The sequence below is a fragment of the Mytilus californianus genome, unplaced genomic scaffold (genome assembly GCF_021869535.1).
Source record: "Mytilus californianus isolate M0D057914Y unplaced genomic scaffold, xbMytCali1.0.p SCAF_4, whole genome shotgun sequence".
In the NCBI taxonomy this organism is placed as follows: Eukaryota; Metazoa; Mollusca; class Bivalvia; order Mytilida; family Mytilidae; genus Mytilus; species Mytilus californianus.
In genome coordinates this window covers 4,098,218-4,121,304 of record NW_026262690.1, presented here as the reverse complement: position 1 = coordinate 4,121,304, position 23,087 = coordinate 4,098,218, and the positions used below count along the sequence as shown (strand labels likewise).

General features: G+C 33.4%; 1 protein-coding gene and 1 long non-coding RNA gene across 7 annotated transcripts; one reads left to right on the top strand and one right to left on the bottom strand.

The window, feature by feature from the left end:
• Positions 1–866: 866 nt before the first annotated feature.
• LOC127739404 (methylosome subunit pICln-like) lies at positions 867–23,013 on the bottom strand. 6 transcript variants are annotated; one of them, XM_052251159.1, is made up of 7 exons: positions 22,837–23,013; positions 14,968–14,999; positions 14,338–14,448; positions 12,188–12,277; positions 7,497–7,568; positions 2,826–2,945; positions 867–2,252 (listed from the first exon to the last, which is right to left on the bottom strand). In XM_052251159.1, exons 1-7 carry the CDS (start codon positions 22,971–22,973, stop codon positions 2,176–2,178), a joined length of 639 nt encoding a protein of 212 aa, XP_052107119.1. In that variant the 5' UTR covers positions 22,974–23,013; the 3' UTR covers positions 867–2,175. The 6 variants fall into 6 exon arrangements, with proteins under 6 accessions (XP_052107119.1, XP_052107121.1, XP_052107120.1 ...); XM_052251161.1 differs by lacking the exon at positions 14,968–14,999 and adding an exon at positions 14,796–14,827; XM_052251160.1 differs by lacking the exon at positions 14,968–14,999 and adding an exon at positions 14,623–14,654.
• LOC127739426 (uncharacterized) lies at positions 8,711–9,503 on the top strand. Its single transcript, XR_008000445.1, has 4 exons — positions 8,711–8,775; positions 8,874–8,971; positions 9,216–9,362; positions 9,412–9,503. It is a non-coding gene; the product is annotated as an uncharacterized LOC127739426 (long non-coding RNA).
• Positions 23,014–23,087: the final 74 nt, after the last annotated feature.

The following is a 23,087-nucleotide window of genomic DNA, read 5'->3' as shown; positions in this document are numbered from 1 at the left end:
AAATCTGTCAACATATATCTGAATATTCTCATTGATCAATAGTTTATCCCACTAAGATGAAAAAGTTATTTTAAAGGCCATTTCGACTTGGACTCTTTTGCTCCTTATCTCTTATTAAAAGGGTTAATAAAAATAACATTTTATAAATATTTTGTGTTTAAGTTTATTGAACCTCTTAATAGACTTATGCAAGGCAATTTAAATGGATCTTATAACAAAAACTGAATAAAAATCAGAGTTCAAATTAGGGCTGGAAGTGGCAAATTGGGGTTTACTGTGGAAAAATAACCTATGTAAAACCAAATAGTGCACAACTGAAAGTTCCTGTAAAAAAGAAGTTAGGAAAATAACATAAAACATTGGAACATAAAAAGACAAAATTTTGACTTGGATGGAGAGTTGTCTCATTGGCACTCATACCACATCTTCTTATATCTATAAAACAATGGAATTGGTCCTAAATGGCTTCTTATAGCTTAAGAAAACATGAAAACAAAACTTTAACATGTTTGCCCAAAGAAATCATGAAAACTAAACCTCGCCTACATATTTGCCCCAAAAAATTACGAAATATAAAATCCCCTCAAACTAAACCACCTTTGCAGTTAAATGAAAACAGTTTTGGTCACCATTTGGACCTTTCCCCAAATATGGGTATGGCCACAATCCTACAGATCATTATCAGCTTTTTTTTTGTGCCAAAGGCGTGTTAAAATCAATACTGAATATTAAAATCCAAAAGTACAGTTGAAATACTATTATATAGAAGACCAAATTATGAAAACATGATGCAAATATTGATTAAATAATAAGAAAGTGGTAAAATGTAGTAGCTCTTAAACTCTTCTTAACAAAAGAACTACAGCTACATACAATATTTATTGTAAAATGTTTATTGTAAATAATACACAATTATGAAGCACTATATTGAGAATTGATAAATTCAAACATGAAAAAAGATCTGCATATCTAGTACATTAGCTGTTACATGAATAATCTATCTTCTTTAAAAAGAGTCACTGAATTCTTTAAGGATTCTAAAACTGTTCATGTGTATTTTATAATTCCTCTTTTAAAGATGGCTTATTGGATTCATTTTTCACTTCAATGAAAATGTGCATAGATACAGTTAATAGTAAACTTTGTGTACATTTCTGTACTAGGAGCATATCCTTGATTTATTGGAAAGAAAAAAAAATAGCTGTTCCAGGCATGCATGAAATACTCATCTAGAAATCAGTACAAATATACATTGTTTGTCAAATTAATGTTATTAAATGAACAAAACAGTGTGTAAGGATTGTATAAGAATTCATGAAAGCATACTTAAATTATCATGAAAAATATGAACAGTTATTGAGATTAAAGTCCTGTTAGGCCATAATAACTTTGTCTGACAACAGTTTAGTATTAACATCAAAGGGAGGTAATAAATTTTAAAGCAATGACGTTGTGATAACTTTCATGTGATCAGTGAGGGTAAATTTGAGAAATTATCATCAGACATATGAAAATTCCATAGCTTTTGAAGATGATTAAAAAAAATTAGAAATATGTGAAGATTAACATCCAATAACTCCTGATATTGTCTGAAAAATTATCAATATCAAATCAACAGGAAGCTTGTCCTGACAAAACATAATTACTGACAAACACATGTAAATTTGCGTAGTTTTTGACAATTTCAGTCCAATAACGCTGATACAGCTCAGAAATTTCTTTTTAATGGAAAATAGCCAGCTTTTAAGTAACCCAACATGGTGTAGAAATTTAGCAAGGATTCAATAAAGTACATTTGAGTTATTGTAAGATATGCTCAGACAGACAACGTAATGCCATCATCCATATTTAATGGGCATTACATTTTTTTTTAATTTCTTTCAATAAAAATTTCATTCAGTTTGAATGACACTCAGGAATTGCTAACAAATTAAAAAAATCTTGAATTTTTTTATTCTTAATAGAAATGGTCCTTGAGTCTTTATACAGTTCTACATTCTGAATGTATTTGGGCCTTTTATCTTTGTTCAGTACAGTTTATGAACAATGTAAAGAATGATATGAAGTCTATATACAATAATGATCAATGGAACTGTACATTGGACAACTGCCATTCACACTGGTACCCATTAAGTTACTGACTTCATAGCATTTGTATTTTGTATGGGTAACTGTTCATTGTTCCATATCATCATCTTCATCAGCATCCTCGAACTGTTCATCTATGATAGCATCATCTCCATTCTCTGCATCTATAAAATAAATTTTGATATATTTAAGATTTTTTTTTTGCAACCATGAAATCAATTTTCATTTCACTGTTTTATTGTTCTTTAAAATAGTAATTAAAAGTCTTCTATAGACACTTTAAGTCTGAAGGTCTGCTATGTATTGAAAAATAACTATTTGTACTTCTATAACAGAAAAATACCATGTACTGTAGGCCAGCTATCATTAGGGATAACACAAAGCATGTCACAGTGATGTCACCCTGATGCAATTCCATATCAAATTACACAAGGAAATAAAAAAAATATATGATTGGAATCTGTTACTAACTTTCATATAGTAATCTTTAAAAAATATTTCTGAAAACTTTAGTCTTATAAGTCCCTTGTCACTAAGGCAGCAGTAAGGGAAAACAATTGAAGTGTTTTGAATGGATTTATATTAATGGATATTAGACAGAAAATGTTTGCAAAAGACCACCTGTTTTTTAATGAAGCCATCTAAAACTATTCATTCTGCACTTTTTGAAAAAAAACTCCACCACAATCAATATTAGATCATATCTCCACAAACTGACTTACAATTGAATTACTTACGATTATTATTTGGTAACTGACCATCACCTTGACCTAATAAATTTTCCATACGTTGTAGATTGGCTTGACCTTGTTCTGATAAGTGGTCAAATCCATCTTCTCCTTCGTAGAATCCTCCTTCTATAAATACAAACATTGTAAATTAAGTACCACCATTCCAAACTAACATTTCCACTATACCTTATTATGAAAGAGAATCTATTCTATAGGAACTGATTCTTCTTTGGTTTATTTCTATTATAGAAAAGAAGAGATGCTGTGTCACAAAATCTGTTCACACAATTAACAAAAGCATAGGAACTGTACTTTCTCTTGGTCACAGAGAAGACATGCAGCAAGAAATCACACCTCACTGCAAGTTCAAGACGAACCCTAAGAACAGTGCTTTCTCATAGTCACAGAGAGGACATGCAGCAAGAAATCACACCTCACTGCAAGTTCAAGACAGACCCTAAGAACAGTGCTTTCTCATAGTCACAGAGATGACATGCAGCAAGAAATAACACCTCACTGCAAGTTCAAGACGGACCCTATGAACAATGCTTTTTCATAATCACAGAGATGACATGCAGCAAGAAATAACACCTCACTGCAAGTTCAAGACAGACCCTATGAACAGTGCTTTTTCATAATCACAGAGATGACATGCAGCAAGAAATAACACCTCACTGCAAGTTCAAGACAAACCCTAAGAACAGTGCTTTCTCATAGTCACAGAGATGACATGCAGCAAGAAATAACACCTCACTGCAAGTTCAAGACGGACCCTATGAACAGTGCTTTTTCATAATCACAGAGATGACATGCAGCAAGAAATAACACCTCACTGCAAGTTCAAGACAAACCCTATGAACAGTGCTTATTCATAATCACAGAAAGAAATCAACATGGAACAAGAGATCACCTCACTGCAAATTCAAGACAAACCCTATGAACAGTGCTTATTTATAATCACAGAAAGAACATCAACATGGAACAAGAGATCACCTCACTGCAAATTCAAGACGAACGCTATGAACAGTGCCTTTTCATAATCACAGAAAGAACATCAACATGGAACAAGAGATCACACCTCACTGCAAGTTTAAGACAAACCCTATGAACAGTGCTTATTCATAATCACACAAAGAACATCAACATGGAACAAGAGATCACACCTCACTGCAAGTTTAAGACAAACCCTATGAACAGTGCTTATTCATAATCACAGAAAGAACATCAACATGGAACAAGAGATCACACCTCACTGCAAGTTTAAGACAAACCCTATGAACAGTGCTTATTCATAATCACAGAAAGAACATCAACATGGAACAAGAGATCACACCTCACTGCAATCCAAGACAAACCCTATGAACAGTGCTTATTCATAATCACAGAAAGAAATCAACATGAAACAAGAGATCACACCTCACTGCAAGTCCAAGACAAACCCTATGAACAGTGCCTTTTCATAATCACAGAAAGAACATCAACATGGAACAAGAGATCACACCTCACTGCAAGTCCGAGACAAACCCTATGAACAGTGCCTTTTCATAATCACAGAAAGAACATCAACATGGAACAAGAAATCACACCTCACTGCAAGTGCAAGACAAACCCTATGAACAGTGCCTTTTCATAATCACAGAAAGAACATCAACATGGAACAAGAGATCACACCTCACTGCAAGTTCAGGACAAACCCTATGAACAGTGCCTTTTCATATTCACAGAAAGAACATCAACATGGAACAAAAGATCACACCACACTGCAAGTTCAAGACAAACCCTATGAACAGTGCCTTTTCATAATCACAGAAAGAACATCAACATGGAACAAGAGATCACACCACACTGCAAGTTCAAGACAAGCCCTATGAACAGTGCCTTTTCATAATCACAGAAAGAACATCAACATGGAACAAGAGATTATACCTCACTGCAAGTCCAAGACGAACCCTATGAACAGTGCTTTTTCATAATCACACAAAAGACTTCAACATGGATCAAGAGATCACACCTCACTGCAAGTTCAAGACAATCCCTATGAACAGTGCTTTTTCATAATCACACAAAGAACATCAACATGGAACAAGAGATCACACCTCACTGCAAGTTCAAGACAAACCCTATGAACAGTGCTTATTCATAATCACAGAAAGAACATCAACATGGAACAAGAGATCACACCTCACTGCAAGTTCAAGACAAACCCTATGAACAGTGCCTTTTCATAATCACAGAAAGAACATCAACATGGAACAAGAGATCACACCTCACTGCAAGTTCAAGACAAACCCTATGAACAGTGCTTTTTCATAATCGCACAAAGAACATCAACACGGAACAAGAGATCACACCTCACTGCAAGTTCAAGACAAACCCTATGAACAGTGCTTATTCATTATCACAAAAAGAACATCAACATGGAACAAGAGATCACACCTCACTGCAAGTTCAAGACAAACCCTATGAACAGTGCTTATTAATAATCACAGAAAGAACATCAACATGGAACAAGAGATCACACCTCACTGCAAGTTCAAGACAAACCCTATGAACAGTGCCTTTTCATAATCACAGAAAGAACATCAACATGGAACAAGAGATCACACCTCACTGCAAGTTCAAGACAATCCCTATGAACAGTGCCTTTTCATAATCACACAAACAACATCAACATGGAACAAGAGATCACACCTCACTGCAAGTTCAAGACAAACCCTATGAACAGTGCCTTTTCATAATCACAGAAAGAACATCAACATGGAACAAGAGATCACACCTCACTGCAAGTTCAAGACAAACCCTATGAACAGTGCCTTTTCATAATCGCAGAAAGAACATCAACATGGAACAAGAGATCACACTTCACTGAAAGTTCAAGACAAACCCTATGAACAGTGCTTTTTCATAATTGCACAAAGAACATCAACATGGAACAAGAGATCACACCTCACTGCAAGTTCAAGACAAACCCTATGAACAGTGCCTTTTCATAATCACAGAAAGAACATCAACATGGAACAAGAGATCACACCTCACTGCAAGTTCAAGACAAACTCTATGAACAGTGCCTTTTCATAATCACAGAAAGAACATCAACATGGAACAAGAGATCACACCTCACTGCAAGTTCATGACAAACCCTATGAACAGTGCCTTTTCATAATCACAGAAAGAACATCAACATGGAACAAGAGATTATACCTCACTGCAAGTCCAAGACAAACCCTATGAACATTGCTTTTTCATAATCACACAAAAGACTTCAACATGGAACAAGAGATCACACCTCACTGCAAGTTCAAGACAAACCCTATGAGCAGTGCCTTTTCATAATCACAGAAAGAACATCAACATGGAACAAGAGATCACACCTCACTGCAAGTTCAAGACGAACCCTATAAACAGTGCTTTTTCATAATCACAGAAAGAAATCAACATGGAACAAGAGATCACACCTCACTGCAAGTTCAAGACGAACCCTATGAACAGTGCTTTTTCATAATCACAGAAAGAACATCAACATGGAACAAGAGATCACACCTCACTGCAAGTTTTAGTTAGACCCTAGCAGCCATTTGAGAATAATTCTTTTCTACATGTTAATAACAATTATTAACATAATTTGTCAGACAATCTCATTGTTAAATGCAAAAACAATAACAATATTTAGATGGCCACAGGGTACATCAAGATATTTAAGATACCTTGGTAGGAAATAATGTATAAATATGGTAAATTATTCAGCTTGATTGTATGCTAATATTATGTGGATCCCTCCCCAAAATAACATGGTCAGCTGATATAAGATGGACCCCCTTCCCAACATAAATTGGTCAGCTGATACAAGATGGACCCCTCCCTAAGTTTACATGGTCAGCTGATATAAGATTGACATCCCCCTAAGTTTACATGGTCAGCTGATATAAGATTGACCTCTGCCTCAGTTTACATGGTCAGCTGATATAAATAAGATTGACCTCTCACTAAAGTTACATGTTCAGCTGATATGAGATTGACCTCTCCCTAAGTTTCCATGGTCAGCTGATATAAGATGTTTTTTAAAAGACAATCACCATACATTTAAATATTTTGTTATTCAATTAGGTCTTTCCACTTTTCTTGGAAAGGTCTTTTGTTTTTGTTCTGATTATTTTTTTTTCTTCTGCCGTCTGAAATGTTATTTTTTTACTTGTCATATAGATTTTTGGCTATTAAATGATATTTATTCATAATATAGTTCTTTCGCCAAAGTCTTTTGCCAGTAAGGAAATTAATCGCCACAATTTTTATTTTTTTCGCAAAATGCGAAAATGGCGACCACCAGCGGAAACCCTGTCCTCAACCATACATGTGAATGAACTGGAGTCTTTCGATTTGACATCCATGACCTATGACCTTGTAATTGAAGGCAAGGTCAACCGTCAATTAGAGATTCTAGATTTTGACCTTTGCTAAAAATTCATCCTGGTTCATCATAAAACCATTAGGTCTTTTGCGTTAGGTTGGAAGACATATGACCATTAAAAAGGTCAACCTGAAGTAGCAATTTTTGATGATGGATGACAATTGGCAAGTGATGGCTAGCTCATATTTGTCCTTACATAACAGAAACACAAACTGGGGTAAAACCATATGCTTAGTGACTATTTAAAAACAAATATTGTCTACAACATTTACCATCAAAATCTGAATCATCTTCATCCGGATGCAATATCTGACAGTCTGACATGGCTTTATATAACTGGTCCACTGAAAAAGAAAGGTATACTGAATAAAATCCGACATGGATTTATATAACTGGTCCTCTGAAAAAGAAAGGTATATGTAAATCTGACGTGGCTTAATATTACTGATCCACTGAAAAAGAGAGGTATATAAAATCTGACGTGGCTTTATATAACTGATCCACTGAAAGAGAGAGGTATATTGAATAAAATTTGACATGGCTTTTTATAACTGATCCACTGAAAAAGAGTAATATAAAATTTGACATGGCTTTTAATAACTGATCCACTGAAAAAGAGTAATATAAAATCTAACATGGCTTTATATAACTGATCCACTGAAAGAGAGATATATAAAATCTGACATGGGTTAATACAACTGATCCACTGAAAAAGAGAGGTATATTGAATAAAATCTGATATGGCTTTATATGACTGGTCCACTGAAAGAGAGGTATATTGGATAAAATCGAACATGGCTTTATACAACTTGTCCATTGATATAAAGGTATATAAAATCTGGCATGGCTTTATATAACTGATCCATTGAAAGAGAGGTATATTGGATAAAATCTGACATGGCTTTATATAACTGATCCACTGAAAAAAAGAGAGATATAAAATCTGACATGGCTTTATATAACTGATCCACTGAAAGAGAGATATATAAAATCTGACATGGGTTAATACAACTGATCCACTGAAAAAGAGAGGTATATTGAATAAAATCTGATATGGCTTTATATGACTGGTCCACTGAAAGAGAGGTATATTGGATAAAATCGAACATGGCTTTATACAACTTGTCCATTGATATAAAGGTATATAAAATCTGGCATGGCTTTATATAACTGATCCATTGAAAGAGAGGTATATTGGATAAAATCTGACATGGCTTTATATAACTGATCCACTGAAAAAAAGAGAGATATAAAATCTGACATGGCTTTATATAACTGATCCACTGAAAGAGAGATATATAAAATCTGACATGGGTTAATACAACTGATCCACTGAAAAAGAGAGGTATATTGAATAAAATCTGATATGGCTTTATATAACTGCTCCACTGAAAGAGAGGTATATTGGATAAAATCTAACATGGCTTTATACAACTGGTCCCCTGAAAGAGAGGTATATATAATCTGACATGGCTTTATACAACTGGTCCACTGAAAGAGAGGTATATATAATCTGACATGGCTTTATACAACTGGTCCACTGAAAGAGAGGTATATATAATCTGGCATGGCTTTATACAACTGGTCCACTGAAAGAGAGGTATATATAATCTGGCATGGCTTTATACAACTGGTCCACTGAAAGAGAGGTATATATAATCTGACATGGCTTTATACAACTGGTCCACTGAAAGAGAGGTATATATAATCTGACATGGCTTTATACAACTGGTCCACTGAAAGAGAGGTATATATAATCTGGCAGGGCTTTATACAATGGTCCACTGAAAGAGAGGTATATATAATCTGACATGGCTTTATACAACTGGTCCACTGAAAGAGAGGTATATATAATCTGACATGGTTTTATACAACTGGTCCACTGAAAGAGAGGTATATATAATCTGGCATGGCTTTATACAACTGGTCCACTGAAAGAGAGGTATAAATAATCTGGCATGGCTTTATACAACTGGTCCACTGAAAGAGAGGTATATATAATCTGACATGGCTTTATACAACTGGTCCACTGAAAGAGAGGTATATATAATCTGACATGGCTTTATACAACTGGTCCACTGAAAGAGAGGTATATATAATCTGACATGGCTTTATACAACTGGTCCACTGAAAGAGAGGTATATATAATCTGACACGGCTTTATACAACTGGTCCACTGAAAGAGAGGTATATATATAATCTGGCATGGCTTTATACAACTGGTCCACTGAAAGAGAGGTATATATAATCTGGCATGGCTTTATACAACTGGTCCACTGAAAGAGAGGTATATATAATCTGACATGGCTTTATACAACTGGTCCACTGAAAGAGAGGTATATATAATCTGACATGGCTTTATACAACTGGTCCACTGAAAGAGAGGTATATATAATCTGGCATGGCTTTATACAACTGATCCACTGAAAGAGAGGTATATATAATCTGACATGGCTTTATATAACTGGTCCACTGAAAGAGAGGTATATATAATCTGACATGGCTTTATACAACTGGTCCACTGAAAGAGAGGTATATATAATCTGACATGGCTTTATATAACTGGTCCACTGAAAGAGAGGTATATATAATCTGACATGGCTTTATACAACTGGTCCACTGAAAGAGAGGTATATATAATCTGACATGGCTTTATACAACTGGTCCACTGAAAAAGAGAGGTACTGTGGATTCATTTTTATTCGTGGTATACCAATTTTCGTGGGTTTCGTGGGTCACAGCGAACCATGAATTTAAGAATTCAACGAAGAATAATCCTGAGAAATGTGTATGGAGTCGGATGTTTATTTCCGGTTATGTTATGCAGTTCTAGTATAGTGTTGACTAGCGATAAACATTTTAACATAACACGTGTTTTTATTGAAATAAGATACAAGTATTTTGATAAAATCAATAATAAATATATCGAATATCAGTGATAATTTACTTTTTAAAATTGGTTAAAAACTGTTAAAAAAAAATAACTGCAAGTTGTTTATTACCGTGTCATAGTTTGGTTTACTGGTGATTAAAAATCAATAGGATTAAGTACGGGGATATTGCCCGTAGGTATTATTGTTTATGACAGGAACATTTATTTTCACACCTTTAACTTATATGACTGTTAATTATATCGTGATTAGGGAAATGAGCTTTCAATCAAAAGAGTTTTGAATGCCTTATAAAATTCCGACAAGAATTTATAAATTGTAAAACAAACAAATAATTTGTCTCTGCCCATTATTGTAATAGAAGTTTTCAATGAACACTTTAACCTAGCATGACCAAGCGAGGATTTGGACAATTCAAAACTTTTTCAATGAATTCCTATTTTTTTGTTTGTTTTTTTATTGATCAAACCAAGGAGGTTATTTAATTTTATAAATCAAAAAGAAATCCACGAATTACGTATCTGATTTTTTTTTTTTTGTAATCAGCGATCCACGAATTTGCGTATACCACGAAACGTCTTTTTTTCTCTATCCACGAAAATAAATGAATCCACAGTATATTTAAAATCTGACAGGGCTAAATAATACTGATCTACTGAAAAAGAGAGGTATATAAAATCTGACATGGCTTTATATAACTGATCCACTGAAAGACCAAAGGACTTCTTATTGAAATAAATGTGGATAGTGTCCACATGTGGACACCCCCGCTTGCATATCATATAGTTATAAAGGGACATAACTGAAGAATGGTAAAAGTGACGCTACCCAAATTTGAACTTGATCTGAGTTTTGTGGTAATAAGCACTGTGTGTAAGTCTCATAACATTTGGTTGAGTCTAACTTTAGAGAACGGAAACGAAAAATTCAGCAATTTTTATGTTTATAAAGGGACATAACTCAAGAATGGTAAAAGTGTTGCCACCAAATTTCGTACTTAATCTGTATTATGTAGTAATAAGCATTGTGTATAAGTTTCATAACATTTGGTCGAGGCAAACTAAAGTTAGAAAACGGAAACAAAAAATTTGTACTTGATCTTAGTTTTGTGGTAATGAATATTGTGTATAGGTTTCATAATGTTTGGTCCGGGCAAACTTAAGTTACAGAATGGAAACTAAAAATTTTGCAATCTTTCGATTTATAAAGGGGCATAACTCAATAATGGTTAAAGCAACACTACCCAAATTCAACTTGATCTGTGTTTTATCAGTGGAAGTCAAAATTAAACATTGCATTGTATAAAGCATTGATTGTAGTTGATTCAACTATAATCGTGGAAAAAGAAAGATAACTCCAATTTTAAAAATAACTTGATGATATTTAGAAGAAAATAAAAATTTAGCAATTTTTCCATTTCTAAAGGGGCATAACTCTAGAACGGTTAAAGTGATACCACCAAAATTCAAACTTGATCTGTGTTTTGTGATATTAAGCATTGTGGATAAGTTTCATAACATTTGGTTGAGGCAAACTAAAGTTAGAGAACAGAAACGAAAAATTCAGCAATTTTTCCATTTGTAAAGGGGCATAACTCTAGAACGGTAAAAGTGACGCCACCAAAATTCAAACTTGATCTGTATTTTGTGGTAATTACCATTGTGTATAAGTTTCATAACATTTGGTTGAGGCAAACTAAAGTTAGAGAACGGAAACGATAAATTCAGCAATTTTCCATTTGTAAAGGGGCATAACTCTAGAACAGTAAAAGTGACGCCACCAAAATTCAAATTTAATCTGTGTTTTGTGGTAATAAGCATTGTGTATAAGTTTCATAACATTTGGTTGAGACAAACTAAAGTTAGAGAACGGAAACCAATTTTGGGACGTACGTACAGACAGACAAGGGTAAAACTTAATGCTCCCTCCGCTACGGCGGGGGCATAAAAAGAAACACCCCAAATATGACAGACAAGCAAGTATTAAATAAAAATACACAAATCAAAATATGAAAATTTAAATAAAATTTTCCATTTATAGTACAGATATCCGTAAGAATTTAGTGTACATACAAACAGTTTTATCGTCTGGTACAAATCTCATCTCTGTTGATGGGTCAATATCTTCATCATCTGATTCTTCATCCTCTCTGTTAGCATCATCTACAGTAATATATCATCATATTTGTCATACAACTTTAATTTGGAGAAAAAAATCAAACTTAAACTCCTTTATCAAACATCTTATACATTCAGGTATTTCACATCCAATCTTTTATGGTAAAATTCTAAACAAAGTACAAAAATGTCGACATTCACCTCAAAAGCTAACCAAACCTTTAAACAGACTTATTTAGAAGGGATATAGTTACGATACTGTGTCAGGTCATTAAAGATGGCAATATTTTGGTATTAATATTGATTCACTCATAGGGTCTTTGCATCGAAAATAAACACATTTATTCTAAAACCAGTTGTTGGCATGATACGGGTTATGTTCTACTCATATATTTTATGATGGTATGATACTAAACCCCTAACGGGAGGGATTGTGCTTGATTTTCATATGATGAAGACATAATCTTTCAATCAGTTTAATTGAGGTCTGGAGCTGGCATGTCAGTATCTGCTAGTAGTCCTTTGTTAATTTATGTATCGTCATTTTGCTTAGTTTCTTTTGTTACCTTTTCTGACATGGGATTCAGACTTCTTTTAAACTGAGTTTTACTGTGCGTATTGCTGTGTGTTTGTTTATTCTACATTGGCTAGAGGTATAGGGGGAGGGTTGAGATTTCACAAAACAAGTTTAACCCTGCCGCATTTTTGCGCCTGTCCCAAGTCAGGAGCCTCTGGCCTTTGTAAGTCTTGTATGTTTTTTAATTTTAGTTCATTTATATGTTTTGGAGTTTAGTGTGATTTCCATTTTCATTGAACTAGTACACATTTTTGTTTTAGGTGCCAGCTGAAGCCCGCCTCCTGGTGTGGGATTTTCTCACTGTGTTGAAGACCCATTGGTGGCCTTCGGCTGTTTTCTGCTCTTTGGTTGGGTTGTTGTCTCTTTGACACATTCCCCATTTCTATTCTCAATTTTAGAATAATGATCCGTTTTATAGATTTTGTTATTAACATCAACATGATCAATACATAAGACCCCTTATTGCTCACCTGGCAAATATATGCAATTAAGATATTCATTTTCATCTTTACCCATTATGTTTGCCTATTTATAGATCTTATCTAGCTATGATTTCGCTTTTTTCATTCTATCTATTATGCAAAATAGGTAAAAACAGTCATTAAAGGGAAAAAACTCCTTTAGAAGATGTTTGATAATATCAGTCATATTTAATAAGGTCTTAGTTTGCTGATCATTTTTGCTGTTTACAGTTTCTATCTGTTAAAAGATTAAGAGATTAGCAAAAAACGCAAAAATTAGTAAAATTGACAATTATATTAATACCAAACACTTTAAAAGCTTGTCAACTACCAAGCACTTCAAAAGCTTTCTTTAATTGAAAGGATGTAGAGACAAAAGTATGTTATCAGATATCTAAAATTGTATTAGTTTTTATAATCGGTTGAAAACATGGAATTTGTTTTTTTTTTCTGAGGAAAACTAATTTTTTCCTTCCTAAAGACATCTCTTTTTACATAAACTGTACTGCCTTACATATATATTATACTGCTATTTTTCTTGAATATGTCCAATTTTTTAGAATGACTGCTGTTCAAAATTTGTGCACTTTTTTTGTCCTGATCTCCAGCGTGAACTTTAAACAAGATCAATTTCCTAGATTCTTATTAAGGCCAGATAATTTCTGAAAAAATTGATCCTTTCCTTAAAAAATAATCTCATATAAAATGAAAATGTTACAGAACTATAAACACATCTTTATAGTTACATAGAAAACACTACTACCACAATAAACATTCACATAGTTGACAGTTGGTTTAGGGTTTACTGGCTATTCTGGCCATACAATATTTGTTTTTTTTTAAACACCAAAACAAACTTTAATGCCCTGATAAGTGTTTAATCTGTTTTGTCAGTACAGCGTAGTGAAGACTGATATTGTAATCATGATATTAAAAAAGCAAACTACAAAAATTCTCAATTGGTTGTTGAAATATATGGTAAATCATAAGCCATCAGAAATAGTGTAATGCTTCGAAATTTGATCAAATCTATATCTAATTAACCAATAATATTTAGTGATGTTTACCAGTTAAATCTCCCTCAACCATCAAATATAAACATTCATGTGGAAAGGCTGTTAAATCTCTGGATACAGCATGTATACTTATACCAGGATACTGTAGGGAAAATCCTTGACCTTCATGTTCTGAGCTCTGCCATGACAAACAACTGAAAAAAAAATTATGGCAGACTATAATGGGATACTGTAAGAGAAAATCCTTGACCTTCATGTTCTGAACTCTGCCATGACAAACAACTGAAAAAAATTATGGCAGACTATAATGGGATACTGTAAGAGAAAGTCCTTGACCTTCATGTTCTGAACTCTGCCATGACAAACAACTGAAAAAAATTAAGGCAGACTATAATGGGATACTGTAGGAGAAAATCCTTGACCTTCATGTTCTGAACTCTGCCATGACAAACAGCTGAAAAAAATTTATGGCAGACTATAATGGGATACTGTAGGAGAAAATCCTTGACCTTCATGTTCTGAACTCTGCCATGACAAACAACTGAAAAAAATTATGGCAGACTATAATGGGATACTGTAAGAGAAAATCCTTGACCTTCATGTTCTGAACTCTGCCATGACAAACAGCTGAAAAAAATTATGGCAGACTATAATGGGATACTGTAAGAGAAAATCCTTGACCTTCATGTTCTGAACTCTGCCATGACAAACAACTGAAAAAAATTATGGCAGACTATAATGGGATACTGTAAGAGAAAATCCTTGATCTTAATGTTCTGAGCTCTGCCATGACAAACAACTGAAAAAAATTATGGCAGACTATAATGGGATATTGTAAGAGAAAATCCTTGATCTTAATGTTCTGAGCTCTGCCATGACAAACAACTGAAAAAAATTATGGCAGACTATAATGGAATATTGTAAGAGAAAATCCTTGACCTTCATGTTCTGAGTTCTGTCATTGAAAAACAACTAGAAAAAATATATGAATGACTATGATGAGGTGCTGTAAGAGAAAATCCTTGTCCTTCATGTTCTGCACTCTGTCATGCCAAATTTTTTTTTTAAATGATCTGTGGGGTGAGGATTGATACGACTGCAGAGGTTGAACCCTGTACAGTTGGGGCAAGTATGGACACTACATTCAAGCTTGATACAGCTCTGAATTTGGATTGCGATTAAATATTTGACACAGCATAGGTTTCTGACACAGAATGAATGTCGTCAAAGAACTGAAAAATTTGAAATTGGACTTTTACCTATTATGGTCCAATATCCAAAATCTAAATATGCAGTTAGATTCAGTATATCCAAGTACACCAAGAATTTAATTTATTTATTTATAAATGGACAATATTAGCTGAGTTTTTAAGAGTTTGCTTCATAAAAAAAAAATATATATATAGCATTCTGAAAATTAATTTATACAGAATAAAAGGAGGAATTTTTTAACCTTAGCCCAAATTTACTATTATTTTTTCTTTTCATTATAAAACTGCTATTTATTTGGGATGATAAATACGCAGCCTCTGTTTGACATATTTTACCAGCTTATATGTTTTTTTGGGAATGTATTTACATGCAGTTGTTGTAACTTCTTAACTGACGTCATTTTGGAATTTTTGAGTTGTGCCAGTTCATATCTCTAATTGCTATTTTCATTTTAGGCATGTCTTTGAGTCGTTTTTTGGAAATTTTAAAAATTTATTAGCATCTCTACATATGATGTTTGGGAGAAACTGTTTCACTTTTTTTATTGTATAGAATTCAAGATTGCTATAGTTTAATAATCAGAATAGATTGATCTGATTCATTTTACATTGTGCTCATACTGATGAAGGATATCTGTTATCCCAAATATTTATAGTTACATTTGTTCGTTTATTGTCATTTTTTGGTGATGTTGTACCCTTTTAGACTGGTTATATATTATATTTTGTAGTGTACTGTATCATATTTATATGATCCATCGCCCCGTAAGATTTATCATTGGCTATTATTCACTCATTTTATATACATATATATATATCATTTAATTTAATAAATTGCTTGACACATACATTTAAGATAATAAAATGCTTGACACGTACTTTAAGGTTCGTGGTAACCTTTTATTTATAAATATGGCCGTAATATTACTACACAAATTTCACTCTGGGTACACATGGTACACACAATTCTGTACATCTGGAAAAGTTTTAGAGCATGGCTAGACCTAGATATATACAATTTAAATGCATTTTAAGTTTCAGAATATCAAAAACTTAACTGGATTTTGCCATTCATTTTTTTTCATTCTTGCAGAAGGTACCAAAATATACTTAGTTGGGAGAGAGGTCTGAGAAGCTCCCCTCATACAATGAATGTAGTGAGTTGTATTGATTTAAATGGACAATAGATATCTGCAAACAATAGGTGATTTAAACTCTGTAACTGAGTGGACCCTATCAAATGAAACTCAATTGTTAGTTTATTTGGCCATCTTCTGCACACTGGAAAAAACTTTTATATATATCCAGGTCCAGCCATGCCTAAAAACTTTCCTAGGTGCATCGGTTTGTCTGTACTCAGAGTAAATTTTGTGGTGTAAACACGGCCATATTTTTCAATTCCTTTTGATGAACCTTAATATATTCTTTTAAAGACTGTTCACCACACAAAGGTAGAGATGAAGCCTGGGAAATATTTGGATCAACATATATATGGCAATAGGGTTTTGATTTATATATTTCAAGCAATCCCCAAAAAAACAAACTTGAAAGCATGATTGGCTCTGCCCTTTATATAATAATATCAAGGAGACATTAAGCTATCAGCTAATTGGCTTTCTCATTAAGAGAGCGCCATTCAAAATCCTGGATTTGTGATGTTTTTTGTCGAAGAGTTACAGCCATCAGGAGTGGGATAGCCTGCATCAGTCAAGACTATAACTTTATAGGGTTATTACAGAAAAATAACATACATTTGTTATTGTGGACTAAAAAATCAAAGAACTGTGATAACATATGTATGTTACATGTTTCAAAGGGCCAATATACATCATTTGTTTTGTTAAAATGTATACAAGTTCTATTGATATTATCATTGTCTTTATGTATACTAAACTATAGAAAGATATAACAGTTCATAGTTTGTCAATCATGCATAGTACACCTATGTTATTACAGCTTCTCTACATCCCTTCAAAGCCTTTGCTAAGACATAAATCATGTTTAATCACAATGTATTTTAATTTATTGTAAGAAATAATGATCAAGGCATGTAATGAGGTTCTGCACAAGCTTCCAAGTAATTCCCAAGTGTCTCATATAATAAGTTACATGCCTTTAATAACTAATCCTTGTTATTACAGCTAAGTTTATCCCTTAAAAGCCTTGTCTCATTGATTTACCATGGTTGATGTATTTAGTTTCTGCGCAAAGTTTCAAGAATTCCCAAATGCCCACTAAAAGTTAAAATATTTTATGATTTATTTAACAAATAACAAACATATGTTACTACAGATTTAGAAAATTTAAGGATTAAAGAGTAGACAACTCATGAAAGTATCTGTAATCAGGGATTTTCCAACCCTCTTTTTGGGTCCAAGTTTGGGCCCCAATCCCAAAGAGAAATATGCTCTTTTTTCCCAATTTTCAGCTCTAAAATTCCCAATCATATATAGACATCGTCGCATGAATTTGTTGGTGTCGTATCATGTTTTTTTGTTTACAAATCTCTTGAATCTTGTTTGCAGTACATGCAGTTATTCCTTCTCAGAATAGATTATATATTCATATTGACCTAGGGTCATATGCATACATCATTTCCCATAGTCCATTGTGCCTTACTTTTTTCTCGTGATCACATGACAATCTTTCAAAATGAAAGTCAAAATGCCAGAATTGGTGGGTCACTGTGAAAACTGTCTAAATATGAGAAAATAAAGGGTGGCACGTAGGTGAAACTTACATAAATGAAGAGATAAATGAAAAATGAACAAATTGATACCCGATTTATATAATTCCAAGGCCGTCCGTTGGCACCAGAAGCGACGAAGCAGCGCATCTATTTTGGACGGGCAAATATCCACTTTTTGATGTGAGAAGCTCTGACGTCCCTAGGCCCTAGCTTGTCTGGCAAAACAGCCGTTGGACGTCAGAGTAATCTCGGACTATCCCTGACTGTGCATCCTAACCTCATACATATACTTTTTTTTCAACAGCTTTAGCAAGCAATGAACATGGAAATTATAATCAGGTTAGTCCTACATATGAAAACATGGTTCCACTACAAGGGGGTTTAAATGTAAGTTAGATTAGATTATATTAGGTCAGTCATAGATATAATAGCCATAGATAAAGTACTGGACCCACATCAAAAGCAGACGATATATGCCGAAATTTTATCACCCTCTTATTATATACATGTCATGCTTGGTGTTAATTAGCCTTCGTTGGCAATTGCCGTCGATCGATATCTAATAAATTGTGAATCGGGAGACTTTTAAACACACGAATGTGCTATACGTAATGACTTTTAACCATATTAAAAAACGACTTTTTTTAACTCTGCCAGGTCCAAAGCTTGGATAAAATAGGAGGGACGTCATGAGAAGTAAATATTGTAAAAGCGCAAATGTCCTTTTTTCAAAAGCGCAAATGTCCTATGAATTGAAGTGCAAATGTCCATTTAAAAAAGCACAAACGTCCTATGAAAAAGCGCAAACATCCCGCGCCGGAAGGGATATATAGCTGTATTTATAGTACAAATCACACCTCTAACACAATTGTAAGAAGCAAGGAATTATATGTTTAAAAGGAATGGAAACGCGGCCGACTTCAAAGAAAATTGTATGATGCATCTCTGACTTGGGTGGTGTGTTAATTACATCCCGTCGCCCTAACTGGCTAATTACTTATCTGGCAGTAGTTATCGAACTTGGTCATTTAATCATGAAATGAAACAAGAAATTGTCTATTTAGATATACAATTCCTTAAATGAAATAAACAAAAAATACAACCTTAAACAAAGTTACTTCTGAAAAACATTTTTTTCTTGTACCTCCTCTTGATATTTCACGATGGTATGCAACAATTAAGATCAATTAATAGTTGAAATCTGACATTATACGAGTTTTTAAAAAGATTTAAGGTAATGCAAAAAGTTAAAAAATAACTTTTCAATTTTGGAATATGACTGGTATAGAAAAGTATAAAGGAAGAAGTACGTGAACAGATGTAGTATTTTGTCTAGATAAAAGAACTTAGATAATAGGTGTTATAATAAACACCGGTATGGGATATCAAATTTGCAGGTATAATCTAGCATGTATCATTGAACAGCTAATTTTTGTTGTATATATATTTAAGCAGGAACAGTGTATACATTTTTGTACTAACTATAGGCTGTCCCTGATTTAAGGTGTCAAAAAGAAATCACGCCGAGCTCACCTGTTAATAAATGCTAAATTATGCCGTGGTGCAATAATTTTTTTAATTAGAAACAGTTAAAACTTTCCGACATTCGCATATTATTTATTTTAACACCGAAGGAATATTTTGCGACCTCTAGACTACTGCTCTTCTAGCAAAAAAAGGAAGGAACTGTTTTGCTTTTAAGCTTGTGGTAATTTGCTGCAAAGCTTAATAATGGCAAACTACAATACCAAACAACGATTAAGTATAAAAATAGTATTTGACAAAAGATAAATGATTAAAATCGTGTATAAAACGGCACAATCAATCTCAATCGGAAGTCTTATATACATTTCTTGCCTGTAATTTCTGACTTCGTCGGTGTGGAACTTGACTGAACAAAAGGGCGTCAATGTGAACTATAAACATGGGATTTTGAAAAATCATAGCAAATTCGTTTTGATCACCATTTTCATAAAACCAACACTATGTGATAGAAAAAAGATTAAGCTTTTAAGTTGTATGTCAATGTCACATCTATTTCAAGTAGTTATTTAACCCTTACCAAAATACGAAGTGTCGATGTATTTATTGACGCACTACTTCAAGATTTCAACATGTTTCGAAATAAAATCATTTACATTGTACCAATTACATTTAGCGTTCGTAATTTAGACCAATCTGTAGGAAAATATTCCTTCTTTAAAATGATATCTCATTTTCTTACTTTGTTCTTTCTACTTTCCAATATTTAAAAGAAATCGTAGTACACTCCCAGATTGATAGACATATTTTGACAGAATAATGAAATTCAAAACTGAAATTTCGAAAAATCGTAGAAAATTCAGAAATTCTACTAGAAACTTAAAAAATGGGCTAAATGATAGAATAAGGTTTCAGCTTCATAATGATATCAACTGTTTTGTTTTGCACTTCGTAGTTGTCGAGCTTTTAGAAAAAAATCAAAACACAGTATTTTTTGTTTTGTAATCCGGATGAAACTCGCTCAAGTTTCAAGACCAAGGTCTATTTTAATGAGAATTTACATAATACAATATTACAAACGTATGTTTGATGAGGCATTAAAATGATACCTAAGGCCTTGCCTTTTTCATGGATTAAAAAATTTATTCTTGATTTTGGGTTTCTCTCTCCTTTATATCTTCTGAAGCAAGATGACCCTGTGAATTAAAAGACCGATCTATATGACAGGAAATGGACCTCCGTCATGATTCTTTATGATTCTTTATATTATTCATCATACTTCCGACTGAGACAGACATGGATTATAGCTCTGCGGGTGCTCTGCGGGTATCCCGATTGATCTCGAGCCGCGTTTCCATTCCTTTTAAATATACAATTCCTTGTAAGAAGGAAGGGAAAAAAACATGAATGACACAGGAGAAAACTCCTATATTTTCATTTTATCATAGCCATTATAACCCTTAATCTATATACATGTATATTGTTTACTTCAAAAATGAAATCAACAATCAGATTATACCACCATCTATTTAATAGCAAAACAAGCACAAAAATGGTAAGCGGAAAGGTATATAGAAGAAACAAATTCAGAGACATAATTTTGCTATTTCCATATTATTTAATGTATTCAGTGTGTCCACTACATACGTTTTCTTCACCAAACGGCGTTTAATTAGTTTATAATGTATTCCTTTTTTTCTCTTTATTTTCTAAAACTTCCTGTTACGACAGAAAGTTTCAACACTTGTAAAAATCTTTTTTCTTTTCTAAAAAAATAATAATTTCTTCTTTCTGGCATAAAATATGATAACACTATTTTGAATCTCGATAAGAAAGAAATTTCTTTAACTCGCCATAGAAAAATTCGACTAGGTTCGACCTCTTAAACATGTATACCATCAGTAAACGATATGTCTCCTCTTGTCAATCATACAGGTCTTATTTCCTGAGTGCAACCGATGCAAGTGCTATGACAATTTAATTTTACATGCCTGTTAAGTCCATTTTCCATGATTTCTCAATTTTATTATTTCAACAACAGCATAACCTTTTCATTTGTTGACCGATTTTCTCCAAATAAGTTACAATCCGAACAACTTTTACAACCAGACACTTTTTTTTTGCTTCAGCGTCACGGCATATTATTACTTGAGACAGGTAACGCATATTAATTATCGGTTGATAAGACGAGTGCCTGATAATTTAAGGTTCATGTGGACCCTTTGGCTAAAATGGCTGCATTTTCACCTCAAAATTTACTCTGAGTACAGACAAACCTGCGCATCTGGAAAAGTTTTAAGGCATAGCATGCCCTAGATAAATAAACTTCTAATGCATGGTATGTTTTAGAAAATTAAAAACTTAACTGGATTTAGCAGTACACTTTTTTTCGTCCCTGCAGAAGATGATAAAATTAACAAACAGTTGAGTTTCACTTGATATGGTCCACTCAGATACACAGTTTAAATCACCAATTATTGTCAGGTATCTATTGTCCATCTATTGTCCATGTCAATCAAAACAGTTCACTTCAATTATTACCTGTGGGGAAGTTCTCAAACCTCTTTCCCAACTTAGTTTATTTTGGCACCTTCTGGAGGAATGAAAAAAAGTGCACTGCAAAATCCGGTTAAGTTTTTAATTTTCTAAAACATAAAATATATTTGAATTTTATTTATCTAGGGCATGCTATGCCTTAAAACTTTTCCAGATGCACAGGTTTGTCTGTACTCAGAGTAAATTTTGAGGTGAAAATGCAGCCATTTTAGACGAAGGGTCCACATGAACCTTAAATATAATTATAAGTAATTAGTCTATTGGGAGGATGTCGGAAAATATCATCTACATCATAGGCCACTACGGGCAGTGCCGTGCTTTTGATATTTCAAAGGAAACTACATGGGGCTCAGTGTGACAAATTCTGAGTACTTTATCTATAGCTATTATATCTATGGGTCAGTTGACAGGTTGAACATGTTGAAGTTTCCGAATGTCAATGAATTAAAAAAAGACTGTCATAACTTCTCCAATATCTCCTTTGAGGTATACTGTATACCATGTATAAATGATAAAAAGAAAATATGAAATGACAAATGTAACCACACAAGAAACAGATTATTCGGTCTAACACAAGACTATATATATCCAAATTTTGACTTTGATAGCAACCTTTCTGCAATAAACAGCGTGCCTTTCCCAAGTGCTTTTTCGCCAACAAATGCTGACGTATTTTCCTGCTTTTTTCGTATCCCCTCATCTGGAGGGGAACATGAACTTAGGAGAACCATTTCTTCTTTCACAACCATGCGTCCAACGTGCGTATGCGAATTTAAAGTGAAACTGTTCTCTAGATTTTCTTTCGTAAATAGAGAAAAAGACAAAGAACATCCACGCATTTTGTAAATCACCTTTGCGTTTGA

Bases quoted from the DNA above. Each gene is read 5' to 3' on its own strand.
- LOC127739404 (XM_052251159.1), bottom strand. From the start codon at position 22,973: ATGGTTGTGAAAGAAGAAATGGTTCTCCTAAGTTCATGTTCCCCTCCA. The intron at 15,000-22,836 runs GTTGCTATCAAA...AATTTTTTTCAG, and splicing joins ACGCTGTTTATTGCAGAAAG to TTGTTTGTCATGGCAGAGTT. The intron at 14,449-14,967 runs GTCAAGGATTTT...CAGAACATGAAG, and splicing joins GCAGAGTTCAGAACATGAAG to GTCAAGGATTTTCCCTACAG.